Source organism: Delphinapterus leucas, chromosome 2 (assembly GCF_059928025.1).
Source record: "Delphinapterus leucas isolate spDelLeu-1000000601 "Yukka" chromosome 2, BTC_Dleu_Yukka2, whole genome shotgun sequence".
NCBI lineage: Eukaryota > Metazoa > Chordata > Mammalia > Artiodactyla > Monodontidae > Delphinapterus > Delphinapterus leucas.
Window position 1 is genome coordinate 14,867,797 of NC_143130.1, and position 22,976 is coordinate 14,890,772.

The 22,976-nt window shown below is 36.1% G+C and overlaps 1 protein-coding gene across 8 annotated transcripts in view; it reads right to left on the reverse strand.

Moving 5' to 3' along the window:
- Positions 1-22,976, reverse strand: part of PLXDC2 (plexin domain containing 2) — a 416,746-nt gene that overhangs the window by 139,975 nt on the left and 253,795 nt on the right. For all 8 annotated transcript variants that reach the window (XR_016391880.1, XM_089906450.1, XM_022580461.3 and 5 more), the window contains exon 5: positions 8,657-8,779. Coding sequence is in view for 7 of the 8 variants with exons in the window: in XM_089906450.1 (XP_089762576.1) it covers positions 8,657-8,779 (123 nt within the window). In the remaining variant the exon portion in view is untranslated. The remainder of the gene's footprint in view (positions 1-8,656; positions 8,780-22,976) is intronic.

The window sequence follows — 22,976 nt, forward strand, 5'->3', positions numbered from 1 at the left end:
TAGTAAGTAACAAGAATTATATATATAAAAGAAAAACTCACTGGTAAAGGTAAATATATAGTTAAATTCAGAATACTCATAACGGTGGTGGAAAAATCACTTATAACTCTAGTATAAAGGTTAAAAGACAAAAGTTTTAAAAATAACTATAACTACAATAGTTTGTTAGTGGATATGCAATATAAAAAGTTATCAATTGTGATATCAAAAACATAAAATATGGTGGAAGGTGTAAAAATGTAGAGCTTCTGTATGAGTTTGAAGTTAGTTGTTATCAGCTTAAAATTGATTGTATAAGATGTTTTATGTAAGTCTCATAGTAACCACAGATCAAATACTTACACACAGAAGATAAATACAATGAATTGAAGCGTATCACTACAGAAAATCAAATCACAAAGGAGAGTGAGAAAAAGAAAGGAACAAAGGAATTACAAAACAGCCAGAAAACAGCTACCAAAATGGCAACAGTAAACCATACCTATCAATAGTTACTTTAAATGTAGATGGACTAAATTCTCCAATCAAAAGACACAGACTGGGTTAAGAGTTTAAGAAAAAGACTTAACTATATGCTGCCCACAGACACTCACTTCAGTTTTAAGAACACACGTAGATTAAAAGTAAAGGTATGGAAAAAGATTTTCCATGCAAATGGAAACCAAAAGAAAACAGAGGTAGGTATACTTATGCCAGAAAAGTAGACTTTTAAGCCAAAACTTGTAACAAGAGACAAAAGAAAGATCATTATTCAATAATAAAGAGGTCAATTCATCAAGAGGATATTAACAATTGTAAATGTTTATAAATATTTATGTATCCAATCATAATACCTAAATATATAAAGCAAATATTAACAGATCTAAAGGCAGAAAGAGACAGCAATACAATAAAAATAGGGAACTTCATATCTCACTTTCAACAATGGATAGATCATTCAGACAGAAAATCAATAAGGAAACATTGGACTTAAACTACATATTAGAGCAGGTGAACCTTACAGAAATACATAGAACAGGGAGACACAAGAGGGAAGAGATATGGGAACATATGTATATGTATAACTGATTCACTTTGTTATAAAGCAGAAACTAACACACCATTGTAAAGCAATTATACCCCAATAAAGATGTTAAAAAATAAATAAATAAAATACACTTGAAAAAAAAAAAGAAATACATAGAACATTTCATCAAACAGCAGCAGAATGCACATTTTACTGAAGTGCACATAAGACATTCTCCAGGATAATTTTTTTAGGCCACAAGACAAGTCTTAACAATTTTAAGAGGCCTGAATTCATATGAGGCATCTTTTCTGACCAAAATGGTATAAAACTACAAATTAACAGCAGAAGGAAAACTGGAAAATTCACAAATACATGGAGATTAAAAAATATCCTCCTGAAAAACCAGTGGGCCAAAGAAGAAATCAAAAGGGAAATCTAAAATATCTTGAGATAAATGAAAATGGAAACAAAACATAAAACTTAAGGGATTCAGCAGAGGCAATTCTAAGAGGAAATTTATAGAGATAAATGCCTACATGAAGAAAAAAGAAAGATCTCAAAAAACAACCTAACCTTACACATCAAGGAACTAAAAAAGAAGAACAAACCAAGCCCAAAGTTAGCAGAAGAAGGAAATATCAAAGATCAGAATGGAAATAAAAGAAATGGAGACTAAAAAGATCCATTAGATAGATATCACTAGAATGATAGAAAAGATCATTGAAACTAAGAGCTTTCTTAAGATAAAATATTTGACAAAACTTTGGCTAGACTAAGAAAAAAGAGAAAGTATAAATAAAATCAGAAATGAAAGAGGAGACACTACAACTGATAACACAGAAAACAAAGGACCATAAGAAACTATTGTACTATGAACAATCATATGCCAACAAATTGGACAACCTAGGACATATGGATAAATTCCTAGAAACATACCATCAATCAAGATTGAATCACAAAGAAACAGAAAATCTGAACAGACCAATTACTAGTAAGGAGATAGAATCAGTAATTATAAAAGTTCTGACAAAGAAAAATCCAGGACCAGATGGCTTCACTGGGGAACTTTATGAAACAGTTAAAGAAGAATTAATACCAATTCTTATCAAAGTCTTCCAAAATAGAGAAGAGAGAACACTTCCAAACTCATTTTTCAAGGCCAGCATTACCCTGATACCAAAGCCAAATGAGGACACTACAAGAAAAAAAACTTACAGACCAATATAGCCAATGAACATAGATGCAAAAATACTCAACAAAATCTTAGCAAACCATATTCAACAGTACATCAAAAAGATCATATACCATGATCAAGCTGGATTTATTCCTGAGATGCAAGGATGATTCAACATGCACAAATCAATCAATGTGATATGCCACATTAACAAAATGAAGGATAAAAATCATATGATGATCTCAATAGATGCAGAAAAAGCATCTGACAAAATTCAACATCCTCTCATGATAAAAACTCTTAAATCAGATATAGGTAGAATGCATCTCAACAAAATAAAGTCCATAAATGACAAGCCCATAGCTAACATCATACTCAAGGCTAACAAGATACTAAGCAGAAAGCTTCTCCTCTAAGATCAGGAAAAAGACAAGGACACCCACTCTCACCATTTTTATTCAACATAATACTGGAAATCCTAGCCAGAGCAATTAGGCAAGAAAAAGAAATAAAAGGCATACAAACTGGAAAGGAAGAAGTAAAACTGTCACTATTTACAGATGCCTGTATTGTATACAGAAAACCCTAAAGACTCCAAAAAAACTGTTAGAACTAATAAATGAATTCAGTAAGGTTGCAGGATTCAAAATCAATATACAGAAATGTGTTGTGTTTCTATGTGCTAATAACAGACTATCAGAAAGGGAAATTAAGAAAACAATCCCATTTACAATTGCATCAAGAAAATACCTAGGAATAAATTTAACTAAAGGGGTGAAAGCCCTGTATACTGAAAACTGTAAGACAATGATGAAAGAAACTGAACAAGGCACAAATAAATGGAATGATATTACATGTTCTTAGATTGGAAGAATTAATATTGTTAAATTTTCGATGCTACCCAAAACAATCTACAGATTCAATGCAATCCCTATCAAAATTACAATAGCATTTTTCACAGAAATGAAAAAAACCCTAAAATTTGTATGGAACCACAAAAGACTCCAAATAGCCAAGCAATCTTGAGAAAGAAGAACAAAGCTGGAGGCATTATACTTTCTGATTTCAAAGTATGTTACAAAGCTATAGTAACCAAAACAGTATGGCTTTGGGATTAAGGAAAAAAGACACATAGATCAATGGAACAGAGTACAGATCCCAGAAATAAATCCATGCTTATACAGTCAATTCATTTTCAATAATGGAGCCAAGAATATACAATGCAGAAGAACTGTTTCTCAACAAACGGGATAACTGTGCTGGGAAAACTGGATAGCCACATGCAAAAGAATATACCATACACAAAAATAAACTCAAAATGGATTAAAGACTTGAATGTTATACCTGAAATGTAAAACTCCTAGAAGAAAACATAGAGGGTAAGCTCCTTGACATAGGTCTTAGTAATCATATTTTTTATTTTGTATTTAACACCAAAAGCAAAAATAAACAAGTTGGACTACATCAAACTAAAAATATTCTGCACAGCAAAAGAAACCATCAACAAAGTGAAAAGGGAGCCTATGGAATAGGAGAAAATATTTGCAAACCATGTATCTAATAAGGGATTCTATCCAAAATAAATAAAGAACTCACACAACTCAATAGCAAGAAAACAAATAACCTAATTAAAATATGGGCAAAGGACCTAAACAGCCATTTTTCCAAATAAGACATATAAATGGCCAAGAGGTTCATGAAAATGTGCTCAGTATCACTAATCATCAGAAAATACAAATCAAAAGCACAACGAGACATCACCTCACACCTGTTAAGATGTCTATTATCAAAAGGACAAGAGGTAACAAATCCTGGAAAGGATGCAGAGAAAACAGAACCCTTATAGTCTGTTGGTGGAAACGTAACTGGAACAGACACTGTGCAAAACAGTATGGAATTTCCTCAAGAAATTAAAAATAGAAAACTACCATATGATCCAGGAATCCCACTACTGGGTGTATACCAAAGGAAACAAAATGACTTCCTTAGAGAGATATCTATACTCTCTTGTTCATTGAAGCATTATTTAAAGCAGCCAAAGTATGAAAACAACTTAAGTGTTCATTTATGGATGAATGGATAAAGAATATGTGGTATATATACACAATGGAATATTATTCAGCCCCCAAAAGAATGAAATCCTGCCTTTGTGACAACATGGATGTATCTGGAGGGCATTAAGCTAAGTGAAATAAGCCAAATAGAGAAAGAGAAAAACTGCATGGTATCACATACATGTGAAATCTAAAAACAAAACAAAACAAAGACAGTCGACCTCAAAGAAACAGATTTTAGAATGTCGGCTGCCAGGGACTAGGGTCTGGGGGAAATAAAGGGATGCTGACAAAAGGATACCAACTTTCATTTATATAATGAATAAGGTCTGAGGATCTAATGTATGACATGGTGACTACAGTTTCTAACACTGTACAATATAATTGAAATTTACTGAGAATAAAACTTAAATGTTCCCACCCGAAAAGAAAAAAGGTACATATGTGAGGTGATGAAAATATTAATTAACTTGATGGTGGAAATTCTTTCACAATGTATATATATATATATATATATATATATATCAAATTATCACACTATACCCTTTAAATATAGAAATCTATTTATTTCCTTGAGGTAAAACTTTAGAAGTAAAAAACATTTTTTTTTTTTTAACTTTTACCTTGGTACTTTTAGTTATAAGCAGCACCCAAGACATACCCCTGTTGTAAGTGAAAACCCAGGTCTCTTCCTTCCATGGGCATCTCTGTATCTATACAACCATTTTTCTAAAAACTGGAAAAGGCAAGAGGACAATAATAGCCAGGAAACTTCCCATAATCATAGAAGTAAAAGGGTTTTCTGATCATGAAATTCCTCCTAACAACCACTTCTTTTCTTTCACATGTGTTCACAACTCTCAAGCTCTAGTCTCCTTCTTACTCACTAATTTCTAATAGACACTTTGACGGTGCAGAGGAAACACTGAAATGGAGGGCAGATGAGCTAGACTTGTGTGCTGCCTCTAATACTTTGTGTGTGACCTTGGACACAATTAACCTGCTTGAACCTGTTTCTTCTACAACATGGGAGGAATAATTCTTGCCTTCTAGGGATTTCTGCAATCAATCAAAAAATATATAGTTTCCTCAAATTCTTTGTGCACAAGAGAGGTCTACCTAAATTGAGTAATTAAATGTTTTTAATGCAAATTCTGGTGACGATATTTTCAATACATTGTTAGTAGCAGACTTTTAAAAAATAACACTAATTGTGCAAATATGTTTTATATTATGTAGTAGCACAGCTCCCCCAGCATTTAATTTAAATGGTTCTACTAGTAAGATTAGTTGAGTGTAAATGTTATCATTAAATTTTAAAATTAATTACATGTCTCTACCTTGTTTTATTGAATAATCAATATATCAAATTTTACCTTTTATTACAAGTTGCTGAATCTAAAACTTTATGGTCTGCAGGTTAGTGAGAGTGGCTTTTAGAGATACGATCTTGTATTTCTCTAAGCAGCGCCTTACTCACATATTGCTTCCTAGGTAGTACCTAATATAGGAAGTAATTAGGTAAGTGAACCAAAAAGACACTTTCTTTGGTCATCAGCTATGATGTAGGAGAATAATCTGCCAAGAGCAAACCTTGGAATTCACCAAAGAGCTGGGTTAGTGTGGTGCATCTCTTGGCTTATGACTGACAATCTTACACTGTTTTTCTGATGATGGGCACAAAATCTAATGGTAAAGTTCTTCCTGGCAGATCTGAAGTTGTAATTTAAGCTCATATAACAGACCACATGAGCTGCTGTACCATCCTATGTGCTTAATGGAACTGAGCAGTTGCAACTTAGTATCCCTAGGGTGATCAAACTGTCTAATCAGTAATGGATGCCAATTTCTTAATCTCCAAAATAAAAACAGGCAGGTAGGTTGATCTAGGGGCATTTAAGGTCACTACTAACTCCCAATTTTCTGATTCTGTGCTTGATTAGGCTTCTGATCACTGCAAGACTTACGCTTTCTATTTGCTATTTATGAGCCACCAAATTATTTTTCTAATAAAAGGTTTAGTTTTACAATTTCTCTAGTTTTTGTGCATTAATATTCTGTGACTCAGACTTCTAGGCTGGCTATAATATTTGGAAGCATCGTCTGATTTTTAAAGTCTAGTGCTTTAATGCTTACAGAAATATTATCTTAGAAGAAATGTTCTAAACTGCTGTCTCCTCTAGAGAAGTTTTTGCTTTCCTAAAATGTTGAGTTTCCCATCCTTAAGCATTCCTTCAATGATCCTAACCAATCAAAGTTGGAAATATTTCAGTAAGTTGCTATGGTATAAAAGGACTTTGTGAAGATCCTTACAATACTGAAAAGTGCTTCAATCATTTAATAAAACACAGGCAGTTACTAGCTTTTATTATTATATTGTAAGAATGCAATATTCCCATTGGTTATCACACAGAAGATATTTCAATAAAGTAAAATACAGTAATTCTTGAGTATTTGTACCGTCACCACTCTCAGAATTAAAAATCATCTTACATACCTAATTTTTTTCATGTATTCATTCATTGAATAATTAATTATTGAGGACCGACTGTGTATTGAGTTCTTGTGCCAGGTATTGAAGAGAAAATAATTTCTTATAAATAGTCACAGTCCTAGTTTTTAAAGAATTTAGAATCCAGTTGAAGTGGCATACATTAATTTTTAAAAATCATTTAAATAAAAGTAAAATTTAAATATTGAGCTACCTAGGTACATGGGTGTGTGAGAGAGCATATGGGGAAATAGGCTTAATATGCTTTACGATTTTTTTTTTTTTTTTTTTTTTCCAGTACGCGGGCCTCTCACTGTTGTGTGGCCTCTCCCGTTGCGGAGCACAGGCTCCGGATGCACAGGCTCAGCGGCCATGGCTCATAGGTCCAGCTGCTCCATGGCATGTGGGATCCTCCCGGATCGGGGCACGAACCCGTGTCCCCTGCATTGGCAGGCGGACTCCCAACCACTGCGCCACCAGGGAAGCCCCTGCTTTATGATTTTGATGCTAACAGTCTAAAAACTTGGTCATCAGAAGCTTGTGCCCATGAGTAAATGTTCCCAACATCACCTAGTAAGTGACAAAGCTTGGAAAATACTCAACTTTCTTATTTACTTAGGGTAGATTCATTCTGTCTAGTAGGTCAGGGGATAAGCTTCAGATAAGCTGCTCACTGTAGCTCTGTCTAAAGTATACTTAAAATCTACTTGTACATCTTTGGGCCTTGGTACCTCAGTTTTTTTAAGTGGGAGGACAGAGTATAACAGTTCTTAAAATAATAGAAGGAAATAATTATTATGGCTAACATTTAGTATTACTTCATATTGTAAGTGTAAGGATCACACTTTGGTGTTATTCAAATTGTTTGAAATGCATTTCTCAAAGTGTACATCTAAGTATGTTTAGTTTTCTTCCTCTTTTGCTATTTTGACCTGTAAAGTGGCTTTATCACACTGGTCAGATCTCTTTCAGCAAAATGATGTCATTTTCTGAAAGCCATGGTCACGAGTAAGTCTATGCTACCCCATAGTAATTTTCTTCCTTGCTCATTAAGGCAAGACAAGAGAAGAAATAACTCTGTTCAGGCCACATGCTTTCATTATTTTAAAAGATAAAATTGTCATTTGGGCAAATAAATACTATTTTTGTATTATAAAGAGAACAGAAATTTCTATCTTTAAGTTTCCAAAACTACTCTTCTTTTCCTATAATTTCGTTTTCTACTAAAGTTACAGCTTTCAATAAGATGCAGACATGAAAATTCATTTATGTCTTTAGGACGTTACATTTCTTACTTAGATTTGAATGGTACTTAGCGACATATTCTAGGTCTTTTCTGACTATTTTATATGCCCCACAAAGAAATAGTAGGGATAGATTGTTGTCAGTTACTCTATTTCATATTTCAAAGTCAGGAAAACCTTTTTCTTGAGTGATTTTAATTACCCACAATCCTAGATTTTTAAAAGGTGTGTTCATCTTATTGTACATATTATTCAAAAGTTTTGGAAATTTAATATCAATATATTATGCCACTTGCCTCTATCTGAAGATCAAAACTAACAAATTATCCTTTGTTTTTTTTAATAGGAGGGACGTATTGCAACTAGCATAAAATAAATGTATTTGCTTTGTTTGAGGCGTCGTTTACAGCAACTCATATATTATAGTGCCCAATACATGTTAATAAACATTTGTTGAATGAACAAATGAATAAACGAGTGACATTTAACCACATACTTTACTCCACATATTAACAGTATTAACAGCTGCAGTGTAACATTTGTCATCTCGGGGCATTTATATCAAGCAGTTTAAAATTCCAGTCTACCCCCAAAAAACCCAAGGTTACTAAAATATTAATATGAATCTGATGATCAATGTTTATAAGTATACATTTAGTAAAAAATAGGCTAACCAATACATACCATTATCAAAATATCTGACCGTTGAATTTCTGGATACACTGGGATCAAAATTTGCCATTAAAGGTGCTATGTACTGTGTGGCTGTTAGCATTCGATGTACAACTTCTCCAGTGTATATGAAACCTATAATTAGAAAAATAATAAATATGTTAAGAAAAAGTCCAGAAAATTTTAATTAAAACATCCCAACTCACCTTCAGTCACATTTCAAAAATAAAATATCATGGTAGCTAAAAAAAAGAAACATAATTTATGTCTTAATGTCTGATCAGCAATAGCTGAGTCTGGATTAGGTGACAAATTCCCATATGATTTGGTAGCACCTTGCAGACTGGTAAATCAGAAATCTATAGTATGTACAACTTTAATTGCAGGAAAGTGACTATTACCTGGAAGAGATTATTAGGCTGAAGAGGCTACTATAGTACTATAAGTAATTCAAACATTAAATTTGCCTTTAGTAATCCCTTGTTATCTTAAACGCTAGTCAAACAGGCAAGTCCAGCTTACAAATGAATGTATTTTCATGATGTTGAATTGCCTTTCTTAATCTCAGTTTAGGACATTTTAGAAATCACACATGTGTATCTTTAATACTAAAATGAAGAAAATGTTTTGGACCATCTTTTCAAAGTTGAAAGGAGGCTAAACACTCATGGAAAAACTTCACATTTCTCAGATTGCTCAAGTAGCACTGTGTCAAGGAGGTAGACTATATGTTTTCAGATAAGATGGTAAAACATTGATAATGCACAAATGCCTCTCTATTTAGAGAGTTATCAATGCCAGCCTATTCTAGCTGTTGGATAAGGAGAGCGAATTTACTATGGAGAACTTCAGTCTTGAATTAACTTTCAATACCTCCCATGTTACAACCCTACCCACTTTCAATTATTCACACTGGGTTTATTTACTTTGTGGATTATCCATGACAAATTGTTAATCCTATACTGGCTTCTTGCCTCCAAGGTCTTTAGCTGCCTAAAAGGAGAGTCAGCTCAGGGAATACCAACTAATTTTTCATATTAACCTAGGAAGTGCACAATTAAGAACATAAAAAATGCACACATACACACATACATTATTACAAAATAAAATCCAAAGCAAGTTATTTGTGACAATGCAATTGTAATGTTTAGGCAATCGTAAGTTAACTACATATCTGGGGTTACTATAGATCATTTTTCTATTTCCATTAGAATTAATTTAAAAAGTGGGACATTTTTTAAAACCACAAAATTATGTAGAATTTAAACTTCTAAAACTGTAAAACTTTTATCTCACTTCATGGTCTGAATAAAGCTTTCATTGGCGTATCATGGCCTTTATTGTTTTAAATTCTCAACTGTAATTTCTAGATAAGTTATTGGAGAATTAAATCTGTAGTCATTTACTTTGAAATCAATTTCTGTCTTTCCAGCAATGTTGTCTTTCCTTTGACTTCCTGTTTTTTTTGCGGTACGCGGGCCTCTCACTGTTGTGGCCTCTTCCGTTGTGGAGCACAGGCTCTGGACGCGCAGGCTCAGTGGCCTAGCCGCTCCGCGGCATGTGGGATCTTCCCGGACCGGGGCACGAACCCGTGTCCCCTGCATGGGCAGGCGGACTCTCAACCACTGCGCCACCAGGGAGGCCCCTTTGACTTTCTTTTTTATTTTTCATCAAAGGCATAATTGAATCATAGCTATTCACCTTTAAAAATGATGCTTAAACTGGTAAAATCTTTAGCATGTTTTAATCATCCATTACTCTTTGTTTCTCATTTGCCAAAAAATATCTTTCAAAATAAATTCCCTATGTCTTGAGCAGAACTTTGTACATTTGCCTTTTCATGTAGCTCAAGTGTACTAAAAGATATGATAGGGTGGAAGAGTCATTGCTTTTATTTGATTTCCCTGTAATTTTCAGAGCCACGCTCTCAACGTTCAAAGTCCAACATCACATCCTTAAAATTATAAAGATGAAGCGTGACTATTTTTCAGGGTCTATGATTTACTTCTTTTCTCCTATCCTCATCAGCATGCTTTTATATTCACCATTAATTTCACCATTAAAATGAATACAAAAATTCTATAAATATGATCTTTTACAGAAAAAATTGAATTATACTCTGAAAGTGTTCTTTCAGGGACAGTAGCTCTGGATAGTTTATTCCCTTACTTTAAATTCTCCATGTATTAATAAGAGAAACTGATTTATTTAAAGAATAAAGAGGGCAGTAGTTCAAGGCAGTAAGATAATTTTAAATCAATACAGAATTCATTCACCAAAACAACTCTGTAAGAAATGCGGCAGCAATTCCTAGAAAAACAGAATTGAAAAATGCGGAGCCATTAATGATTTCAGATACTTAATTATTACTATTAGTTTTTAAAATAAATAAGATTTATATTTATTTTTAGATTTGGCAAAACATTATTTTTCCACTCTATTGTATGTAACTCAGTCTTTCAGATCATGAGAATCATTACCTGCCGCTTCGCCCCATCAGGAGGAAGTTTTCTAGAACTACAATTTCCCAAAGTTTAAAGGTGAAGTCTCAAATTACTCCCAACGAACTAAGTAGAATGATGGAAGAATTTGCTAATGTGTAAAAGTTATAATTACAACTCTCGATTCTTCTATTATTATAACATTAATATAAATTATAAGTGCTAGTCCTATGAGTATTATAGCTGCTACAACTACTACTAACAAGGAAGTCTGCCTCTACTATTAATCTTCTACCACTATTACTACCACCACCACCAAGACTAACGTGAAAAACAAGCCAAGGATACAAGAACTCCACTACGCCACAAAATGAGTTTAGTTTTGCTAATTCAGAGAATACTTCTTGTTTACTTGGGAACTGAAACCCAATTCCTTCATTATCTTAGGTTAGCTCGTAGTGACTATGAAGTGAAATGCTTGATTGTAGCGATGGGCTCTCCTGAGTTACCCTTACATTCCTAGGTTTTAAAAATATCATTTCAGCAGTGATTCATAACTGAGTGGAGAGAAACCTTACAGGCCTGCTGAGAGCAGGGAGGGAAGTGTAATAGGTGTTGAATAAGAGCCAGCTATGCAAAGTAAAGAGCCCTTTAATGGAATAAATCTTTTCCAAATCTTCAAAGGAATTCATAGCTACCAATACCCCGCTTAGACATTTGTCTCTTTTCTTTAGTTGTCTTGGGCATGTCCAGTTGTACAGAAAAAATATTTCATTTTTCAATTTAGGCAACATATATTTACTGTTTTTTTCAAACTTGGTTGTAGCCATTTGAAGAGCTAATCACAAAATGTCTTTTACTTACTATGTGCTTCTAATTTAAATAGCACTCACCTACCTAGCCATAAGATGTGTAGAAAAGTGGTTATTACCCAGGTAATTCAGAAAGATACCTCCACTTAAAAGATCCAAATTAGAGAAGCAAATGTATTTTGTTTTTTGAATTTCAAGTGATAGCTACACACTGCATTTCTCTTGCCTTCATGAGTAAACCTAAAGTCAAGTTCTGAGCTCAGCTGAAATTGATGGCTTTGCTCTTGCAACTGAAGGATCTCCTTGGGCTGTTTCTGTAGATGGTCTCTAGTCACTTGAATAGTCCAGTTTTAAATCTGTAAACCTCATCAAGTCATTTGAGGATTCTATCATTGTAAGTCCTGGCATGAATGACCCTTGCCCAATCATTATATATCTATTAACCACAATTATATATTTACTAACTACAAATATTATTGTGATCATTGTGAAATTAACCAATATCTGTATACCACTTTACCAATTACATTATTTTCATACAGTTTCTTCACTGTATCCTTATAATAACTTTGAAAGGAATTATTATTATTTCTATTTATTAAGTGAAGCATGTAATGAGGCTGGGTAATTTGCTTAAAGCCACATGGCTAGAATTGGTCTTCTGATTCCAAATTTTATGACCTCCTCACAACATACTTTAGAATTCATTATGTGTCCAGCACTATATACTCTCCCTCACTGGATTTCATACTTAAACAAGGAGTTTGAGGAGGAAAAGACCTGCCCTCTCTGTGAAAGCTCCACTACCTCTACCTTGGAGCAGAGCGGCAGTCACCTTAAATCCTGCTACTTTTATTGTACTGCTTTTATTAACTGCAAATTGTACAAATAGAGTTAAAATAGATTCCTCCATCAAAAGCCACCAAGTGACTCTCAAGTTGGTAGGTGAATGACATATGATTAGGGAATATATTTGACGGTGAAATCCAATTATTTCCTAGCTGTGTGACATAAGTTCCCGACCTCTCTGTGGCTCAGTTCCCTAATCTGTTAAATGGAGGAGTAATATCTACATCATTGGGTTGTTATGATGGCTGAATGAGTCAATACGTTAAAAACACTCAAAGATAATGTTTAAAACAAAAAATTTGCAGGAAAAAAATCAATTAAATTCTATTTTTCACCCCTTGAAGCCTTTTCTGCCTAATGACTAACAGTTGATTAGACCTGCACTAGGATGTTTATATAACATCAAAATTGTGCTTCAGACTCAAATGATATGATACGTGTTTCGTGGCATTATTCCAATTTGGGTTAAGGTGTACCATTGAACCTAACTACAAGACAACAGGTAATAAAACAGCCTTGATGTCCAAAGTTCTACACTTATGTAGATATATGTTTCCTTACATTCTGATGGAATAGCACCTTGTAAAAATATCAACCTCCTATTGGTTGCAAATGGTTGTTTCATTTAATTGAAAGTGTCACAGTTATGAAGGAAGCACGAAAAGGCTATAATTTCCTGTGAGACATTCTGTGAAACTTTAATGTGTGAAGAGCTACATAAAATATTCTACTTCATCATCTTTCAGTTGATATTTTTGACCCCAGAGGAAAGGTTGGATCTGATGGGTAAGCCTGTAGGGCAGTGAACACTTATATTTAAATGCTGCCTTTAGAGTACAAATGACAACGGTGTATGCAACTGTTGCCACCTTTGTGACACGTGTACCATGACCCCTACACATTAATCAAATAGACCTGAAATTTATGGTCTTTTATCCACGAAGATTTGGAGAACAGATTCCTCACACTGATGCTTCCGTAACCTTATATATGACCTGTCCCATCTCTAGGCATGAAGAACTGAGTTGTTTAACTGGGTGTTGTTTGTGGTTATTGTTTTATCAGTTGCTCTGTGTTTGTGGTGGACAACTTGCTTGAAGCAAACAAATGCAGTTTGAGCATAATTCAACTTACATTTTGCACAAATGCCATTTTACGAATCACAGTACATTATCACGTGCTATAAACTAGCCCCTTTCAGACAAATACTTGTTTGTAGTTCAGTTAGCCTTTTAAACACAACCACATGTGGCAGCAACTGCTAACTTCAAAATTAAAAGTTGTGGCAAGTTATCTGGTAGCTAACTGCCTGCCAGCTGCAACTGTACAATGAATGACGGGTTTCACGTAACAGGCTTCCTCTGGACAAAACTGTTGCTAGTAGACCACATAGTTCACTGTGAGGATGTTGGTGTGTACATGCAACTTAGACGTTAAAGAAAAAAACAGAAGCATTTCTGAAGTTCATGTGAACTTGCTAACCACGGGCTCCTAGGAAGCAACCTATACTCTTGTCAATCACCAAATACCTTTCCTTTACAATTCCAACCAGGTGTCAAGGTGTCAGTCATATTTTATACATTGAAAACTTATATATGTCAAAATATATCACATCGCATAGACTCCTTTATCCTATTGGCTTAAGACCACAATGGGGACTACAAATCACAACAGTCACCCTCTGGGGGAAAAAAGCAACCAGTGACAACTTGGTTATTGGCTGCAAATTATGGTCATGAAATTACCAATATAAAATTTATGTTGATGATATAAAGTGCCTCTCTCCAACTCCAGAAGGAAAGGACAGGAGCCAGAATTATGTAGGTGAGGAAAGGAAGAGAGACAAAAATCCATAACTTCTTTCATTTTCATTTTTAACTATTAACAAAATTGTTGCCTGTAGTTCTTGCCTTCTCCATCTTATTTCTTATAAGATGCAACTTCTTTCTTCTCCATCTTATTCAAATAAATAATGTAACATGTTCTTAGCTCATGTTAATTCTCAGTTGTTATGGTCAACAGTTCCCCTCTTCCCTCTGTTCTAAAGGCTTCTGATTATCTGGGATTTCCAGAGAGGGGTCCTTTCACGCTGCAGACAGTGAATGGCACCCCCAGGAGTTGGGTAGTGCATGACCTACATGCTTTTCATGGAGGCACTGCATTGCTCCTTTTTACCTGAAAATCAAGTCCATCCCCTCTGTCCAGATGGATCCAGGTACTATATTTTGAAAGCCTTACTCTTGCAAGGGGGAGAAGGGGAGGGTTGCTTTGAATGACTTATGGCCCTAGACTGAGGATTCAGGGATCCTGTTGTCAAATGCTGGACTTACATGTAGCAGCCAAATTATAGTTGGGAGTTAGTCCCTATACCTGAAGTCTGCTTGGTTTGGGGTATGCTGTCCTGTGTTTGCAAAGCCTTTATCTCAAATCCCACCTAGTACCTTGAACCTTGCTCCTTGTGTGCAGTTTTTCTAGAAGACAACCACTTTTATTTCCTGACCTATAAATATCGGCTCCCCTGGAATTTCTGCCCATTTACCGGAACCTAAATAAACCCTTCGGGAAACCACCTAGGACATCTCTAGGTTATCAGCTGGGCTTCCATCCAGGCTCTGTCCTGCTCTAGAGAGAGGAGCTCATGCCTTGCTTGGCTTTCATTCCATCTCCAGGGCTCCCCACTACCATGAGGAACAAGGAAAACTGTCCCTTCCTTTTCCAAGGACTTAAAAACTCTCATTGAAATCCATTTTTAAATGTCTGGAAACAGCCCTGGAAGGAAGATGACTAAATGCAATGAGAGGCCACCTTCAGGTAGGCTCTACGTCACCAGACCTCACTGTATTTATTGACTACTCTGTAGTACTGCATGTCCTACTTTATAAATCGGGTAAATTTAAAGTAAACACATAGCGGGAGAAAACCTCATTTGGATTCTTGCCTAGAATTTCAGTCTATCTAGCCTCTAGTTTCCAAAACCAATTTTATTCTATATTTTTTAAAAGATGACTACACTTTTCCACCTTTATTCCTCCAGAAATGTTTTCATTTTCCATTATTGTTTACACATCCTAGGAGAGAGAGAAATCTCATCCCCAAGTTTTAGCAGAATCCATCCGAGTCATGAGGTGTCTTGAACGGACTGACAGTCCCCTCACTGTCCTGCCCTTTTCAGTGCAAGAGAAATACCGTTCATCTAGACTGGAAAGGAGCTACCAGAAAGAAGGGCTTTGCTTCTCAAAGATGGCCATCTGCCTTGCACCACCAGTCCCAAACCGAACGCCTGTTCCTTCCTTTTTTCTCCAGCTTAACTGAAATATCCCAAATGTCTCAATGGGCTTGGGTTTTAACACCTTAGCCATGAGCTTATACATCCAATCTAGTGTCTTATATACTGTTTCAGATGGATATATAGATCATATGTAAACAGGTTGTGTGTAAGTATAGTGTGTGTGTATATATATATATATATAATATGTAATAAACATATTGTGTATGTATATACATATATATATATATATATATATGCATTTCTCTCCATGAAAAGGCAAAGTGTAATGGAAAGGCTCAGATTTGACTTTTTCATGTTTTACAAGCTGCACCATCCGATCTCCTGTCACCACTTACTCTCACTGAGTTGCAATTTCTTTTGTAAAATTAGGCTAAAATTAACTGCCTTTTAAACAACATTGCTGTGTGCATTAATTGGTGAAAAAGGACTCTACAAATGTAGCTGCAATTCCACCATTCAGCACGTATATATCAAGCATCTGCATTGCTCTGACGTCCTTTTAAAATCAGAGCTCTGTGGCGGCTCCCTCTGCAGTTGCACTGATTTCTCTCCTCCTGTGCTCTTGATTGCTGCAGTCCTGTGCTCAGGATCAAACTTCTGTGATATTTTCAATCTCCTTGAGACATGTGCCCTTTTTACACTCTCAGAGTTGTGATCCTAACTCTATTTTCTCATATGTTTTAGTAGTTCGGTCCTGTAAGGAGATGAGTGCTCAGTGAGAGGGACAAAATTGCCATAACAGAAGAGCATTGGCCCAATTGTATATTCACATTACACACTTTGTGCTTTGTACTTTCAATGTGCACTATAATTTGAACACCCAAAACACTAGATGCTGAAAGAAAAACTCTATTCAAGAAAAGAAAGGAATTTATAACATATTTGGCTTTGTTTTTATATACATATGTGTGTGTATTGTGTGTGTACACACCCATATATACACACATATGTATATGCACACATATATTATATGTACATACATATATATAGAGAGAGAGCATCTTAGAGTACATAGATTTTGTAAATCAATACAAAACAGAGTATCTTAAAATCTGAAGCACAATAAAATCCAATCAGCTTACTTCTTTTGAAAGCATTTTAAGCATGATTTTACCCATTTTGCTGATCCCGTTGCACAAGCCCATCAATATCTTAGTTAACACCCACTGGATCGAGCTTTTTAAAAATGCATTTATTTTCACAGATATAATGTACTCTTACATAAAATTTATCAACTCTATTTTAGGAAACACTGTAATTACTGAGAGCAGTGAGAGATTAAAAGGAGCCCTAAGACCTTTTCACATCTATAATAATTCCAATATTTCTCTCCCAACTCTTTCCCTCACACAAAATGAAAAAATAAACAACCAAAAGAAATCAGATTCGTTTATTCAGGGTCATCTCTTCTAGTGTTGGCTAGGGGAGAGTTTATTAGGATATATATTCTTCCAGAGAGAGTTACTATACAGAACTACTCGTATTCATTCAGGATATGGTCATTGAGGCAAAAAAGAGTAGAATTTGGTTAGAATTACCATTTATTTCACAAACTAGATCCTAATTCAAATGTTAGAGATTCTACTTCCTATAATCTTACTGTGAAAAAATTTGACGGAATATATTTATTTGGATCAAAATGCCGATAAAGCATTTTCCTTGACCTTGGGAGTCACTGCAAAAACTGCTTAGATTCTAAAATTCTTAAGTATGTATTCAAGCATTCATACACATTCAACTATGGATATTTTGTGATGTTCAACCAATTTCTATTTGTTTTTCTTTTGTTTGTTTTGTTTTGTTTTTGTGGTACACGGGCTTCTCACTGCTATGGCCTCTCCCGTTGCAGAGCACAGGCTCCAGACACGCAGGCACAGCGGCCATGGCTCACGGGCCTAGCCACTCTGCGGCATGTGGGATCTTCCTGGACCGGGGCATGAACCCGTGTCCTCTGCATTGGCAGGCGGACTCTCAACCACTGCGCCACCAGGGAAGCCCTCTATTTGTTTTTATATGTGACTGTATTTTACCTCTTCTTACTTCATACATACCTCAGACAAATAGAATCAAAGCCATCAATCCTTAGATATCTGAAAATGTTACTTTTCTTGCTACTTTAATGAGATCTTATTTTTCTACTTCCTTCTCAACATTTTACTTCAATTATACTTAACATCTGACTATCCAACCAAAGGAAAGCAGTAGGAAATGTTACTGGCAAAAGTGGCTATTTACTTCTCATTTTACTCGACCTTTGACCAGAGTAATACTTACTGGAAACAGAGAGAAATGGGTATGTAGCAAAAAAATGGCAAACAATAGAACCACAACTCTGGGACCACCCAGAGTGAATGAATAATGCTACACCAGGTCTTAGGTTAACTGGTATGAGCAGTAGAAAAGGACCTTCCATGTTTAGTGGCAACATTTTATTGCATCCCAAGGAAAATGAAAGAGATTCTTGTATTTTTTTTCAACCCCTTTACATTCACATCTGCCAAAAAGGCTGGGGAAGCAAAGCTATCATCTTCTTAGGTTGAAAGAGGCACTTCTCAAAGGGGACCACGGGAAGGCGTGGAAGCTATTCTGTAATTGATAACCTGGTTCTCTAACATGTAGCTTTTGTGGAAGAGCAGCAAAAGCTCGTATCTCAAATGTGCTTTTGTGTAACTGATTCAGACTGATCAGAACTGAAGGGATGAATTTTCTTTTATTTCACTTTTATGTCTGCTAAGGCAGAGAATGAAAAGGTTCGCCATGCTGGGAAGAATTCTTTCCCTGGACATCTATCCACAGGTCCTGGTCAGTGTGTGAATGGAGCAGTCAAAGTGGCTGCAGGTGAATCTGGCCTCGATGACATAACCCAGCCATAATAGGGCACCTCGCATATGTGCCCAAAGTTCAACAAAACCAGGGCAAGCCTATATTCAATGAGACACCAGTTTTAAAGTAATACCTCTTTAAATGTATTAAAATTAAAATGAATGATGTTTTAACCTTTCTACAAATTTGGGATATGGGAGGCCTGGGGAGAAATAGGCAAAATTTATTAGAGTTCATTGTTCAGGCTTTAACATTGTCATTGTCAGAAACCCTACTCAGGTACATAATGACCGTCAGCTCTCTCCTTCCTATTTAAATCTTCTCTCAGGAAGAATCTGAATTATTATGATGAATTATATTATTATTATTGATGAATTATTATCTACTACAGTGTGAATGGCATATAATCTTTATCCCCTCTCAGGAGTATTTATGTTATTTGAGGAAGATGACCCTCCTTAAGCTAAAAAAATGGTTCTCTCCTGTTGCTACCAACAAAGGGCTGAAATCACTCCAGTGAGCGTCTACTCACTGCTGACCTTTGGTAGTGGGTCAGCACAGGTCCCCAACTAAACCTGTACCATCCTGCAAAAGGTGGAGGCTGAAATCGCATGAACGTGGGTCACCACTCTCCCTCAGGTGGCCACTGTCATCCTCTGTAGGCTCTGCAATGCTGGAGGTTTTTCAAGACTTGATACTACAACACAGTCTTACTGCAGGTGTCAGAGTGACATGGAGGCCCCTCTGGTTTATGGCTGCTACCCAGTGACTTTACAAAGAGTATACACAACCCCAATTTCATTAGATATAGCCATTTCAGAAAACCTTATATTTGAGGAGAAAGTGGTTAAAAAAAAAATTGCATTGTGGATTTGTTTTATCCCTTGTTAGCTAAGCCTTTAAGGATATTGGGTCAATGCACTCATCTCTGTATACGTGCTGCTTGGCTTGGCAGACTCTCTTGCATATAAGTAATAAATTGGTTTTCAAGAATGAGAATTGTTCAATCTCCGAATGCCACCACCTGACAAATAAAGCCCTCCATGCTTTGGTCACTGCCTGGCTCTTCGACTTTATCTCCCACCTCTCCTCCACACGCACCCTGGACTTCAGTTACTCACAGCTTTCTGTGGGCGCCATGGGTTTTATGCGCTTTCACATGCTACTTTTTCTGCCTGAAATACGCTTTCCTCCTTCTGTGCCCTGAAAAATCTTATTCATTTTTTAAGCTTCAATTTAAACGTCTCTTCTTGTGTGAAGCCTTCTTTTATCCTCTCCAACTCCAGAAGATCTGATCACACCCTTCGTGTTCCAGCCCTATGCTCATCCTACTTCTATTATAGGTCTTATCACACTGAGTTACAATTGTTTATTTTCATATCCATCCCCTGGCCTCTCTCCTCCTTATCACCTGTTACAGACTCTAGAGGACGGGGGCCATGACTTGTTCATGTCTGTGTCTCAACACAGTATGCAGTCATTCATGTCCGCATCCAGTCCGCAAGCAATGGTTGAGTGCTTGGTATGTTTGAGGGATTACACTAGGCACTGAGGTTACAGCAGGGAGAGGACGTTCTCTGGACTGCACAGAGAATGGTGTGTGTATGATGCGGTTGGAGAGCAACAGCCAGGGGTCAGTCTCTGGGAGGCTGTGCCAGCCGTGGCAAAGGTTTGGGGACCTTTTTTTCAAAGGCTACAGGAACACACTGAAAGGTTGAAGCGGAGACTTAACATGACCAGATCTGCTTTACTGGAAAATCATTCTGATAAACACCGCATTCAGGCGAGTGTTTATTTCCAGAGAAAGAGTGAAGAACACATGGAGAAGGGTACATAGCAAAATTCAACTGTCTATTTTACCCCCTTCAATCTGTATTGAGTACACACATGTTTTCTGTATTATTCATATTTTTTGTACAGCTGAAATATTTCAAAAAAAATTTAAAGTTCATTCAGGCAGAGTATAGACAATGAGTAAGGGGGAACCATACTTGAAATAGGGTGAACAGTTCACTATTTCAATAATCCACGGACAGAAGGAATGGGCTTAAACTAAGAGGGAGGTGGAGAGAAGCAGACACATCAGACTTCTTTCAGAAGTAGAATCAATGTCCAGATGGCTTATTGGATATAAGGTGAGAGAGCTGAGGAAGGAATCAACTGGAAGATGATGGTGCCATTTACTAAGATGAGGAAACTGGTGGAGAAAAAGCTAAATCTGGGCTGAAAGGGTGGTTTCAGAATAAAAGTGTACAAACAGCTTAATCCAATTTCTGTCACTCATACGTAACCTTAGGTATCACAACCAAAGGGGTTATACGGTGGTTTTCCATCACTGAAGCTTCCCTGTTGAGTCAGTTGTCTTGGAATTAAACCCTTGTGCACCGAAGCAGAAAGTTTGGGGATCCGGTATAATCAGATCCTTGGACGGATAAGTACCGTTTCAAGGCCTACAAACGGGAGGGATTACCTGCTAATTTAACCATGAAAGTGGATTTGTGTGTCTGCCTCAGATAAGGTGAGGATGCATGACACACACAGATAAACTACTCTTCAGGGAACTGAAAAAATCACTTCAAGGGTCACTTACTGCTCTTTGACTTGTCATCTTCTGTGGTCTAAAGGAAACCTTAAGTAGAGCCTAGTATATCTGACAAATGCATTTACTTTCTTGCTGACAACGTACTTGTCTGCAACATTAGTATTTCACAAGTATTATATAAAGAGGTATAGCAAATATGTTTCATGATAAAGATTTTCTTTCCAACTTTCATGCAGACCTCTCTTTGGAATAAACTAAGGCAGCATAAAATATTGACATAATCTTAAATAAATGCAAAGCAATAAAATCAGTGCACTTAAAAATCTATAAAACATAACTGTATAAATGTTATAAATATGCTCGAACAGAAGTCTTGTTCTGAGGGTTCCCAACCTAATACAGATAGAGACAGACTAAAAAAAGTAAAATGGTCAGTAAAGATTCCCACTGGATATTTCACCACTGAATCAGAGGGTAATGGAGAAAAAAACATGGAGCTGAAATGCAGGGGAGGAGTTCTTTTCTAGGAAAAAAGTAACAAAGACTATTCAGTGAGGAGAAGGAGCTGCTTAAAAGCTAAAGTCAGGTTAGGGTGAGACTGAGTACTAAAAGGGAATTAGAACTTTAAACAAATTTTCACAAGTGAACAACTTAAGTTTACATCTCTCTGTTGTTCAGTAACTGAGACTCAGGGAGAGACTATCAAATAAAATTCAAGTGCTAATCAAAATGTTTCAAAGAGTGTTAGAAAACATTAGAAGGTGTACATTAGGACCTGTGAACTTTCTGGATATCAAATGTTTCTCAGAATATTTGCCCTCTGGGAAAAGTAACTTTGTTATGAGAAAGGGTAACCCTGAGATTGACACTCTGAGATCTCATGCAAAGTTTACACGAAATATTTGGTTATTCACCCATCTTTTTTAATTGTGGTAAGGACACTTGACGTGAGATCTACCCTCTTAATTGCTGAAGTGCACAGTGCAGTGTTGTTAACTGTGAGCACAATGCTGTACAGCGGATCTCTAGAACTCATCCATCTCGCATAACTGAAACTTTATACCCATTGAACAGCAGCTTCTCATTTCCCCATAGCCTCTGGCAACCACCATTCTACTCACTGCTTCTGTGAGTGTGACTATTTTATCCTATAAGTGTGGAATCCTGCAGTGTTTGTCCTTTTGTGACTAATTTATCTCATCTAGCATAAAGTCCTCAAAGTTCATCCATGTGGCTGCATAAGGCAAGATCTCCCTCTTTGGTCAGGCTGACCAATATTCTATCATATGTATATATTTTCTTTATCCGCTCATCTGTTGATGGACATTTAGGTTGCTTCTACATCTTGGCTTTGTTAATAATGCTGCAATGAACATGGCAGTGCAAATATCTCTTCAAGATTCTACTTTCAATTCTTTTGGGTAAAGACCCAGAGGTGAGATTGCTGGATCATATGGTAGTTCTGTTTTTAATATTTTGAACCTCCATACTGTTCTTCATAGCAGCTGCACAATGTTACAGTCTCACCAATTGTGAACAAGTGTTCCAATTTCACCACATACTGGCCAACACTTGT